The 12,943-nt window shown below is 44.8% G+C and overlaps 1 protein-coding gene across 3 annotated transcripts in view; it reads right to left on the reverse strand.

The window, feature by feature from the left end:
- Nucleotides 1–5,273: 5,273 nt before the first annotated feature.
- Nucleotides 5,274–12,943, reverse strand: part of col4a3 (collagen, type IV, alpha 3) — a 32,752-nt gene continuing 25,082 nt past the window's right edge. For all 3 annotated transcript variants that reach the window (XM_057048484.1, XM_057048483.1, XM_057048482.1), the window contains 10 exons: nucleotides 9,302–9,432; nucleotides 9,136–9,208; nucleotides 8,655–8,726; nucleotides 8,207–8,332; nucleotides 8,042–8,140; nucleotides 7,689–7,901; nucleotides 7,401–7,578; nucleotides 6,807–6,921; nucleotides 6,509–6,681; nucleotides 5,274–6,327 (listed from right to left, as the gene is read on the reverse strand). In XM_057048484.1, the coding sequence (XP_056904464.1) occupies nucleotides 6,228–6,327; nucleotides 6,509–6,681; nucleotides 6,807–6,921; nucleotides 7,401–7,578; nucleotides 7,689–7,901; nucleotides 8,042–8,140; nucleotides 8,207–8,332; nucleotides 8,655–8,726; nucleotides 9,136–9,208; nucleotides 9,302–9,432 (1,280 nt within the window). In that variant the 3' untranslated portion in view covers nucleotides 5,274–6,227. The remainder of the gene's footprint in view (nucleotides 6,328–6,508; nucleotides 6,682–6,806; nucleotides 6,922–7,400; nucleotides 7,579–7,688; nucleotides 7,902–8,041; nucleotides 8,141–8,206; nucleotides 8,333–8,654; nucleotides 8,727–9,135; nucleotides 9,209–9,301; nucleotides 9,433–12,943) is intronic.

The raw sequence follows: 12,943 nt of genomic DNA on the forward strand, positions 1-12,943 counted from the left end.
CAGGGGCAAACCTTAGGCATGCACAGGAGATCATAAAAAAGGCCACAGTCTACACAGAGGTGGAGCACGTCATCTTGGCCTTTGGCCTTAACAATCGCTCTCAGAAGGAAAGACTCACCTTGTCTGCCCAAATGAGAGCGGCGGTCGAAACGGCAGATGAGCGCTTTCCCAGCGCGGGGATTTGGGTGCCGCTGGTTAACTTTTCCAGCCTCCTCCCTGCAAAAGAACAAAGAAACCTTAAATTTCTAAATTCACAAATTAGGAAAAACTGTCTCTTCATCCCTCTTTTACCTTCCCATCTCTTCTCAACGCTCAATGACCACGTCCATTGGACGAGGGCCACAGCCAGAAACATGCTCCAACACTGGTTTGACCATGTAAACTGCCAGACCCCATAAGCCTGCCTTTTCAGGAGGGGTCTAAAAACGTCATTGTTTTGGCTAAGAAATTTAAATTAACAAAACCACAATTCAAATTATTAAACAGGGGACTCACATTTATCCCAACAAAAGGGACCAACAAGGATCTCCTGGAGCAGGCTAGATGGGACCTGCAGCAATACCACAGGAGACTTAAATTGGCATCCCATTTTCAAAATAGCGGAATGGATGGTGATTCTGAGCCCCCACCGTTCACTCCCAGGTCCACTTGGACTCCGTCCATGGACACACTGCCCCCAGAAGTCCAGACGCTGATCACAGCGGACAAACAATATTTTGACCATAAATTTCGGCCCTGCAGGGTGATGCCTAACCTTAGCCATGAGGAGGCCACAGCCCTGCAGGAGCTGAGACAAAATATCAATATTATCATAAAGCCGGCGGACAAAGGCAGCGCAGTGGTAATTATGGACAGGGAACAATACCTATGGGAAGGCAGGAGACAATTAGAAGATGTGAATTATTACAAAGAATTGGACAAACCTATCTATCTGGAAACAACTAAATTGGTGGAGCAGATCATCAACAAATTATTAGAGAAAAAATTTATAAACAAGAAACAACATAAATACCTGATGGGGAATCCACAGCCCAGGGCCAGACTTTTTTATTTACTCCCTAAAATCCATAAGGATCCGGCCAAGTGGAGCAGGCCGCACATCATTCCTCCGGGCCGCCCTATTGTGAGTGATTGTGACAGTGAAACTTACCACACGGCGGAGTACATTGATTATTTCTTAAATCCCCTCTCATGCAGACACCCCTCATACATTCAGGATACTTACGACTTCATCCAAAAAGTCTCCAAATTGCACGTTCCCTCCAATTCATTTTTATTCACCCTGGACATTGACAGCCTGTACACAAATATTGACATAAATGAAGGCATCCAGGCGGTGAAAAACATTTTCTCTAAATTCCCAAATAAAAAACGACCGGAAAAGGAGCTTCTCCAACTCCTTGATATTAATTTGAGACGAAACGATTTTCAATTTGATAACAAATTTTATTTACAAATTAAGGGAACGGCAATGGGCAAAAAATTTGCACCAGCCTATGCCAACATTTTTATGGCTGAGTGGGAGACATCGGCGCTGGCGGCTTGCGGAAAAAAGCCCTTACATTATTTTAGGTACCTGGATGACATTTGGGGGGTGTGGCATCACACACAGGAGGAGTTTGGGGAATTCCTCAACTCACTTAATCAGCACAATCCTTCCATCAAACTTAAGTCCACCATAAACAGTGGGTCGGTGGACTTCCTGGACACAACCACATTTAAAGGGGAGAAGTTTAAGGCCACGAATAACCTGGATATAAAGGTGTTCTTTAAGGAAACTGACTCACATGCACTACTGCATAGGAGCAGTTTCCATCCTAAACATATTTTTAAAGGCCTGCTAAAATCTCAACTATTGAGATTCCACAGGATATGTACGCACCAGGGAGATTTCATGGAGGCCACCAGGACACTGTTCCGGGCTCTCTCCACCAGGGGGTACTCGAGGTCCTTCAGGAGACAGGCTCTCAGGGAGTTCCTCGAGACAAAGCCGGTCCACGTGTCCTCTGTAGTTCCCCTGGTGACGACATATTCCTTTCCGGCCACCCTACTAATGAAAAACATCAAAAACAATTTTTCAAAAATCCTGAGCAACCACTCCACCTTCTCGGACTGCAGAATCATCGCGGCATATAGAAAAAACAAAAACTTACGGGACCTGTTGGTCAAGGCCAAAATAAGGCCTCTTCCGACGGCAGCGTCCCGAAGCCGCGGTGAATTCTACAAACACAGAGTGTGGATACGGAGCCAGGTACACAAAGATGTTTTTAAGGGGGAAACCCATGGAAGTCCCCACACAAGAAATTGTGTTTACCTGATCACTTGCGGGGTGTGTGGCATTCAGTATGTTGGGGAGACCAGAAACACCCTCCTCCTGCGGTTTACCCAACATAGATATAACATACTTAGAAAAAAGGAAACCCACACCCCGCTGGTGAATCATTTTCTAAACCACGGATGGCCGTCGCTTCAAGCAACGGTCATTGAGCATGACCCCATGTGGTCCACTGTCCAGCGGATCCTGGCTGAACGGCGCTGGATCCTTAAATTGGGCACACAAGTTCCGGGGGGCCTGAACCTAAAATGAGCCGATCCTGGCCTGACATAAGTGATGGCCCGTGCACGGAACTCTGACGCCACTCCGCGGCGCCAGAGTTCCTAACCTTAAAAACCTAACCCCTAACCCTAACCCTAACCCTAACCCTAACCCTAACCCTAGCCTAACCCTAACACCTAACCCTTTCCAGGGGCTTCGCCCCAGGGGAAAGCCTAACCCTAACACCTAACCCTAACCCCCTAACCCCCTAACCCTAACCCTAACCCCCTAACCCTAACCCTAACCTAACCCTAACCCCTAACCCTAACCCTAACCCTTAACCCTAACCCTAACCCTAACCCTCTAACCCTAACCCTAACCCTAAGCTAACCCTAACCGTTTGCAGGTCTAATCAAATCCCAACTATTACGGTTCCACAGAAGATGCACACAGCCAGAGGATTTAAACAAGTCACCAAGGTGCTATTCTCGGCCTTGTCCAGCAGAGGGTGCTCTAGCACCTTTCTCCGGAACCGTTTTCTAACCTTCCTCCAGATCCAACCCAGTCAGGTCTCCACTGCTCTCCCATTTGTCACCACTTACTGGCCATCCACTGTTAAACCGGTCAGACAAATTAGCAACAATTTTGAATCCACAATGAGATCAAATGAACCCAATAATGATCTTAGAATAATCGCTGCATTCAGAAAGAATAAAAACCTCAAAGATTACCTGGTCAGATCAAAGGTCATTTCACAGACTGATTGGAAATTCGGCCCACAGAACCATTATTAGGGTTAGCCCTAACCCTAACAACAAGAATGGGTATTTGACTGACAAAAACAAAAAGTATTCAGAACTGCAACACAAGGAAACATTTTTTTTAAAACCTGTGTTTATTTAATGTGTTGCAAACAATGTGATAAAAGATAGGTGGGAGAAACAAGACTGCCAATACATGTACGGTTTACTTTCCATAATATGATGAAATGAGAAAACACTGACCAGCATGTTGTCCAGCACGTCATCTCCCCTGGCTGGGATTAGAGGTAAGATCTTAAGACCGAGCCCGAGTCCGAGCCCGACCCAACCCGAAATTCGGGTCGGGCTCGGGCTTAAAATGCGTAAAATGTCAATCATTACGTTCGGGTCGGGTCGGGCCGGGCTTCTCTCTCGCTGACTTTTTTTTAATAAATATTTGTTTATAAAAATATACACTAAAACGATGTGTGGATACTAAACTAAGGAATACTTATTATAAATAAATAATTTGGATAAAACAGAGAAGGCGCTGTATGCTTATTGCTATTTAACTACTAAACAGAGCCAGACCATGCCGTGCGCACGTGAATGCCGCGGTCCCGCCCTCTTTAATTTTCCATCCATCCATCTGAGGGTTTATTTATTTCCCTTATTTCACAGGAATAACACGCACTTTACACCGAGGTGACCGCTCTGGACCACCTACCTCAGCGGGTCTGACTTCTCAAACAGCAGCTGGTCCAGAAACATGTATGAATGGATTCATCCGTGCGCGCAGTCTCCAGCGGAGGATTTTTCAAGTCTGTTTGTTTCCGCCTTTAGTAACGAAGACTATAGTGAACCTGCTACGCCCTGGAGGCTTTACCCCAGATGCCCTTCCTCGCGATCTACAATTCCTCCTCCTGAATCCTCACAAATAAAATATAAAATTTCGGGTTTGTTTCGGGCTCAGGCCAGCAAATCAAGTTAATTGATCGGGCTCGGGCCGGGTCGGGCTTTAATACCCGCGGGCCTGGGTCGGGTCGGGCTGGATTTTTTAGGCCCGATCTTACCTCTAGCTGGGATGCATTGGAAGCCTCGGCCTTAGAGTGCAGTCCACACTGGCCCACGGCTTAGAGAAGGGGAGTGGAGAGAGGCTGCATTTATAAGTTAGCTACTACACATCCAAATGGCCTTCATGAAAGGATGTTCTTTTGTGCCTAAAAAAATCTCATTCTTCCTTTTTTCTCTCCCACCCTCCCTGTTTTCATTTTAACTTCTATCCATGATCTAACCCATGGTCTCTCATAAAAAGCTATACTGATGGTGGTCTGTATAGTGAGAGACCCTGAGTCCATCTATCATTCACCTAACCCTAACCTCTGACCCTAACCTAACCTCACCCTAAAGTTTATCATTTAGGTGAACACAGACATCCCCCCAGTTATGCTGCTCTAGGACTCGTGCTCCTATGATGCACCTATATCTTTTCCTCTTCTTCCTCAACCCTTTCATTCATGTCACACAAATAACTGCTGGATTTTGGTTTTTTTCTTCTAGTCCTGCTAATTTCAGATCTAACCCAACAAGGTCTTGAGTGGTCCATGTGAGCACAGTTGAAAACGTACATTGGCCCATGGGCTTTTCTATTATGACTGACACCTTCTTACATGGATAGATTGTACATGGACACTTTATTTGAAAAGTCCTATATCTCTAATTAATATAGGCATAGATATATCGCAGGTGATCTCTGTGTATGTGGCATGTTTTGCACATTTCTCGGAGACAGGGGGAGACCTTACTTGTGGTTCTCCTTTAGATTTCTTAAAGTATTTTATTTTATTTTTTTTTTGTTAAATTTGACCCAGGAACAGGCTCTAGGAACTGAGGATCTGTGCAGATTATAAAACCCTTTAAGGCAAACAATGCTTGTGATTTAGGGCTCTAAATTAATTGATCTGATTCAAGTTAGATTAGTAACCAGGTAGACAAAATAATGGTTTTAAAAGATATATTTTTAAAAATACGTTGTTGGGTACAAAAATATTACCGCTTCGCCAAGTTTAGTAGTACTTTAAAACAAACAGTCAACACAAAATACAATGAAAGAATTTACTGTTAGTATTGAGCGTAGCAATGACATTATCCACCAGAAAAAAGAGCCATAACTAAGTACAAAGGTAGTGTAAACGTAAGAAAGAGAGTTTCAGATGGTGCAGAAATAAAACTTCTGTATGTTTGGTATTCTTTTCAGCTTTATCCACAATGCTGTGCTTTAACTGCTTTTAATAATTGAATTGGAATGTCAATTAGCATGTTTCATCAGCTGTGACTTCAGACTGACTGAATCTCTTTAAAAACAAAAATAAAATTTACTCTGAAAGATCAACAAAATGGACACTTTTAATCACAATTCTCATATATTTTGTATTCATTTACTTGTATTCTCGGTGCAAAAATACATTTGACTTTGATGTGGTATTAGCAGACTCAAGCTGCAATAGTAAAAGCACTACTAACTACATGTATTACTAGTTCAAACCGAAACATTTTAGCAGAATTTCTACTCATATCAGTACCTGAAAATGTACTGTTAGCAGCCTTGTATGGAGACCTGTATTTATGTATAATGTGCTGTAAACTGCAGAATTAAACACCACCCACTTTATTCGATTGATATATTGTCTAAAACAGCAGAGAGGTTCCAAACCCAGGAGAAGAAGTGTGGGTACGGACACAAAATGTGAATGTGTTTCAATCGATGGGCAACAACACAAACTATATTCTGTATTTAAAAAGAAATCTAAGAAGGAAAATGACTGCAGTTCATGAGAACAATAAATCTCTGGTATGGAGTTGCAATGTCTTGTTTTGCAGTTCAGTGGACTTAAAAATTTGAGGTTTCACACTTTATGTTGCAATGCATACAATACAGCAACAGAATTAATTTACACTATATCTGCTGAAGATAGTTGCTTCATACAGACTCGGCAACGGCTGATCAGGCTTCCTGGAAATTCTCCTGTGTCAGTATGAGGTTTTGGTTTACTGCGAGGAGGAGAGAGAGACAGAGAGAGAGAGAGAGAGAGAGAGAGAGAGACAGAGAGAGAGAGAGAGAGAGAGACCATGAAAGATCATGAAATGTATTTTAATTTAAACCTGCCCACCACAGCAACAGCTACTCTTAAGGTTTAACAGTGTGTACATGCATCTGTGGATTACTGCACACCTGAACATGTCATGCGGGCTTAATGCAGCCATCCAATAGCTGTACGAGTCAGTGTAGTAGTTACAGGTTCCTCTGCCATGACACTCGATGAAGGGAATCTTCCTGAATTGTTCTAGACAAGATCCAGGAGAGGCCAGTGGTTGACCTGAACCTTCAGCTCCAACTCCAGTTTCCTACAGATAAAAGAAAGACATCGAGTAAAGCATAGAGGATCAGGATAAACCCTTACGTCTGTTTCTGATTCTCCAAACTTTAACATTGGATTTAATGTGCTTCCACATTTTGAGTGTCAGCTCACCATCACAAATGAATATCCCACCCAGAGAGGAAGCCAGCCCAGGGGACAATCTGGAACCACACTTGTCTGGCTGTGGATGGCAATCACGTTTGTTCTAGTCTCACAGACAGAACACCTACAGGACCGGAAATAGACATAGAGAATGATTTCTTTTTCTTTACTTTAATAAAATGGAATTCAGAAACCAAGAGATTATGAAACAGACTGGCTGAAGTTTCTCCTCACAGTTCTGAGGTCAGGCCCTTTTTCACAGGTAAAGATTGTAGAATGAAAGGATTACTCAAACTAGTCACTGGGTAAAAGTTTTCCTGATCGATAGTTTGTGGTTATTGTAAAATATGGTGAGTTGTGAACGGGATATTTCTGAAGAACTGAAGATGACGCTCCAATTCTTCATCAGCAGGTTTAAGGTTATGGAAAAATTCAATCAGTGAACCATTTGGTTAGGGTTGGGTTGGGTTGGGTTAGGGTGGAACCGTAACCCAGTGGATGCTAATTTGGGATGAACATTTAGGGTAAATTGTAAAAGATTTTAACATTGACCTCTTCTGGACTAGCTGCTACTTTGCCATTGTGTGTGTGTACGTGCGTTACCTGCTAATGTAACTCCTAAGTAAGTCTCCAGAGATTAGTGGCATGTTGCTCAACACCACCTGGTTGGTCGACAGCCAATAAGAGTAGTCATTTCGAGAAGCATAGCGACAGGTGCTGTCAGTGTTGCAGAACAGAAACGGCATGGTGGTAAAACGAGGCAGACAACTACCCAATGTACCTAAAAAAGAGACAGCATTGGCTCGTCAGAGCAGGGTGGAGACGGGTGCAAGCAATCTACAGTTGCCCCCCCCCCCCGTCGTTCATGCAAATCTGAGGGAGTCTTCTTACCGAGGTCCTGTCCATGAGCACGGTTGTTTCCATTGATGAAGAGCAAAGAATATCCACTGTACACTTCAGTTGAACCTGCAGGACATTCTGGGATGGAGAGTTCCTGGCTATGTCTGGTGAACAGGAAACTATCTTGGTGTGGGGCATCTATGCAGGGTCCCGGCGGACCTGGTACTCCTTTAGCACCAGTGGGACCTTGTAATCCAGCAGTACCTGTTGAAAGAGGGTCACCTGTTGTCATGTTGAGGCTTCTCACAGCCGACTGTACGTCTTGTTACAAAACAGAGCAGAAACTTCCTAACATGCGCTCCTTCCATATTATCAGAATAGTACAACATATCCAGATTTCTGACCTTTTGATCCTTGAAGTCCCTGTGCTCCACAATCACCTTTTGGTCCAGGTGAACCTCTTGGTCCTTTTCCACCCGCCATTCCTCTGGTGCCCTTTAAACCTGGTTTGACAAAACACAAGTTTTACTTTGGTTTGATTTAATAATTCAAATTTGCTCCACACTCACCTGGAACTCCAGGTCTTCCTGGGGCACCTGGTGGTCCTCTTTGTCCACGGGTTCCCTGTTCTCCAGGTGGTCCTTGGTCTCCTGGAACCAGCTCCAGCTGCCTGACAATGTCCTTCCCCTTTGGGCCTGAAGGGGTGAGTATAAATACTGTACTTCTGCTACAAGTTTGGAACCAGATGTCACTCTGGTGATGTCTCAGAAGAACAAGAACGTTGAAAAGTACGTTCTGATTTAGTAACCCTGTTTATTGAAATAAAATGTTAAACTTGGCATGTTATTTTTATATATTTATTTAGTTTGCTTGGCGGTATGTGAGGCTAAATGGTGCGTGATCTGAAAAGGATCGGTTGGTTTATAACGTCTAACCCAACTTTGGCTATAAAATAATCAAACTCTGACAGAAACGTCAGTCTGGTCTGACTGGCAGTTTGAATGATGTCACTGTTACCTTGCCTTCCAGGTGGTCCTGGTGATCCTCGGGAACCTGGATTACCTAGTGCACCCCCATCACCGTTGATGCCTGACACAAAATGAAACGTTATTCATTTTGAAGTTTTATTCAGTAATGTGCTGTCATAATTCTTTGTAATCTGACAAGCCTTTTTGGTAAAAAGATGAAAAAAGATCAAATGTTACAATAACAATATTCATTTCATCTATAGTTGAATTAATATTTCCTTTTAATTCCAAAAGCAATTTTTCGGTGTGTATTTTGGTCCAAACGTTTGCACGTTTCTGCTCCTTTGAGATCAGCCAATCAGATGTGCCCGATGAGAACAGGCTTAAAACAGTGATTGTTCATTATTTTATCAGGAAATGGTTGTTCTTCTGAGTCAATCTATGAAAGATTTCTGTCATAAACTAAAGAAATGATAAAATGCAAAGTAGAATCTGCTGAAATGTGTGGTGGTCATGACCACAGCTCTTACCAAAATGTCCCATGACACCCATTTCTCCCATATTGCCCTTTTGTCCAGCTGACCCTGGTGCTCCAACTTTACCCTGTCCGCACCAAAAACCATATTAGCTACAATAACGTCTTGGACCAAAACACTTTGGATCAGTGATTAGAGTGGCATTTTAGGACTTACTGACCTTAGTGCCTATTAGACCGGGCTCACCAGGACAACCAGTTGTACCTGTTGTACCTGTTTCTCCTTCACTGCCTTTTTCACCTTTAAATCCAGGACCTGGGGGACCAAGAGGACCCCGGCTCCCTGGTGGTCCTGCAGAAAGACATAGCCATTCTGTGTTTTGTGGATTCATGTTTCTTGTTATTGTAACTTTTGTCTTATCTAGATTATCTTGAACCAAACAAATTTATAATGTATCCATTCAAGAGTAACTAAATCCGTGACTTACGGTTCGATGAGGTAGAGGGCAGACATGCTAGCAGAGGGCTCCTGCCAAACTTTTCATCTACTCTTTAAAATCTATATTCTAACAGTGCAAAGACTGGCATAATAAGACACAGCGAGCTCACGCTCTCCCGAGCATGCAGCGTTTTATTCACTAAGAAAGTCTGGAAGTTTCTGTCGTCAGTCTATTTCAGAACACATGTCCAGTCGACAGGCTCTGTTCCACATGCGGAGCAGCAGGATCTGCAAGTTCTGAACCTTGAAATAGATACGCTATCAGAGAAGCAAGGGGAACTAGGACTGCTACGCCAGCCCGCTACCCCACGTCCTTGCGATGCACATGGATGTGGGCGAGGAGTCAACGTGGAGGTATTTGAGCTGCACTAGAGGCGAATCCAACTCGTCCAGCCATACCATCTATTCTCTTGGCTAACGTACAATCAATGGACAACAAAATGGATCACATACGACTGCTGAGATCAGCGAATCAGAAAGTGAGTGACTGTGTGCTGGTTTTGACTGAAACATGGTAAAGGGCAACGTTCCTGACTCTGCTGTACAGCTGGAGCAGCTAGCATACGACAGAGTGGACAGGACTCTTGTAGACGTAGGAAAGACGTGGGGGGCGGGGTCTGAGTTTACATCCGTGATGCATAGTGCCGGGATGCTAATGTAGTATGCAAAGACTGCTCACCACTGGTGGAGCTTATGATCATAAAGTGTCACGTGTACTATTTGCCTAGAGCCCCAGGGAGATATTTGGATTTTTGCAATATACCCCCCCTCTATGAAAAACAATAGTGATAGAAATATGCTGCTTAATGAAGTGTATGACATTAAGTGAGCAACAGACAGCACATCCACATCCATTATTTCTTGTGTAGTTTTTCTGCTTCTCTCCCCCCTCTCTGTATCCATCTGCAGGTATCGCTGCCTTTATAGCTGTATGCTGACCTGCTGACCTCTGACCCCGCTGACCCACTCAACTCCTATACCAGCAGTTTGTTACAATTAATGTACTTGCATGATGTCTGCCTATTCTCTCCTCTACCTGTCCTCCCCCTTCTCCTCCCCCTCTCCTCTCTTTCTACCCAGCCCCCCATCAGCAGGAGGGTCCCCCTACATGAGCCTGGTCCTGCTCCAGGTTTCTTCCTGTTAGAGAGTTTTTCCTGCCACTGTTGCTTGTTGGGGGTCAGGCCCTGGGATTCTGGAGAGGGTCTAGAGACAATTTTGATTGTAACAGATGCTGATCAATAATGGCTCCTTTTTCCCCAGGAGGTCCAGGTATCCCATCCTGCCCCTGATCTTTGGCCTCTGATCACCTCACTGTTGTGCTAATGCTAGCATACAGAGAGAGTGAAAGTCACCAAGCCTGTTCTGAAGAAGATAAGAGTGTGGTCGGAGTTGCCCAATTCTGCCCACCAAGACTGTTTTGAGACAACAGACTGGGAAATGTTTAAGCAAGCGGCCACCTACAACAACACCACAGACATTGAGGTTGTGACCTCCTACATCTCCAAATGCATTGATGATGTTACCCATTCAATGACAATCACCATTCAGGCTAACTGGAAGCCATAACATGACAGGGGACGTCCACATTTTGCTGAGGGCCAGAGACGGCGCCTTCAGAACTGGGGATGAAGCTGGCTTGAGAACAGTGAGAACCAACCTGTTCTGAGGCATCAGGAAAGCAAAACAAGACCACACACATGATAACCTTCCATTTCAAAGATGCACAGAGCCTGTGGTCGGGCATTCAGGCCCTCCCAGACTGCATGTCCGTGCCAAGGAGCTGTGAGAGCGATACCACTCTGCTCAACCACTTGAACCTGAACAGTTTCTTTGCAGGGTTGGAAGCACAAAACAACACTCGCCCGCAGGTAGCCCAACCGCCTGCGCATGACCAGCCTCTGTGCTTGTCTGCCGCCAGTGTGAAGAGGACACTCTCTCCCATCAACACCTGAACAGCAGCAGGACCAGACGACATACCTGGTAGTGTGCTGAAGGACTGTGCAGAGGAGCTGAAGGTTGTCTTAACAGACATCGTAAACCCTCCCCTGAAACAAGCCAATGTCCCATCATGCTTCAAAGCTGCCAGCATCAAACCTATGCCAAAGAAATCATGCCCATTCGGCTTTAACTGCGACTCCTGTCCTGTGGCGCTGACACCCATCATCATGAAGTGCTTTGAAGGACTAGTCATGTCAGACATCAAATCCACACTCCCATATGCTCATATACCCTAACCCAGCTCTCACTCACCTGGACATGAAAGACACATGTGAGAATGCTGTTCATAGACTTCAGTTCATTTTTCAACACCATAATATCCAACAACTCATCTGAAAACTGGACAGACTGGGCCTCAGCACCTCCCTCTGCAACTGACTGCTGGACTTCCTCAGCCTGAGACCACAATCAGTATATGTTGCCAACAAACCCTAACCCTGAGCATAGAGGCCTCACATGGCGTGCTCAGTCCTCTGCTCTTCACCCTGCCGACACACGGCTGCACACCATCCTACAGCTACAACCACCTAGGACGATACAACCCGGGTGGGCCTCATCACTAAGGGCGATGAGACTCACTACAGGACAGGGGTTAACCTCCTGACCAAGAAGAACAACCTCTTCTGAATGTCAGCAAGACTAATGAGATTGCTGTCAACTTCCAGAGAGGCCACACTCACCACTGACCATCGACGGTGCTGCAGTGGAGAGAGTGAGCAGCACCATTACTGGGGGTGCACATCAGCAAGGACCTCTCCTGGACCACCAGCACCACATCACTGGCTAAGAAAGGCCAGCAGCGCCTCTACTTCCTGCACAAACTCAAGCGGGCAAGTGCTCCACCACCCATCAGGACCACATTCTACAGAGCACCCCTTTTAGCTGCATCTCTGTGTGGGCTGGGAGCTACAGAAAAGCCCTACAGCGTATTGTGAATACAGCTGGCAGGATTATCAGTGCACCACTCCCCTCCCTGCAAGACATCTACACCACCTGTCTCACCTGCAAAGCCACCCCACACACAACCTGTTCAGCCTTTTTATGCTGTCTTTTATATCCTCTTATTTTAGTACCAGTTAAAAGGTTTAGGCCTTAAGCTCAGCACATTTTATTACGACCTGAAAGTTTAGGATGTGTTGGGGTTTGTGCCTGTGCACTCTGTTTGAATGCTTGTCGATGCATGGGATGGTGAGAAGCACAGTTTCACTTCCTTTTTATGTCAACTACATGTGAAGAAATGGACAAATAAAGAAATTCAAATTCAATTATATTAACCTTATGTGTGGGAAAGAGTGCTGTGATGAGCAGCTCAAACACAAACCCACAACCTCCAATAATAACAGGGGGGGTCAACCAGATCCTGTCA

This window comes from Takifugu flavidus, chromosome 12 (assembly GCF_003711565.1).
Source record: "Takifugu flavidus isolate HTHZ2018 chromosome 12, ASM371156v2, whole genome shotgun sequence".
In the NCBI taxonomy this organism is placed as follows: domain Eukaryota; kingdom Metazoa; phylum Chordata; class Actinopteri; order Tetraodontiformes; family Tetraodontidae; genus Takifugu; species Takifugu flavidus.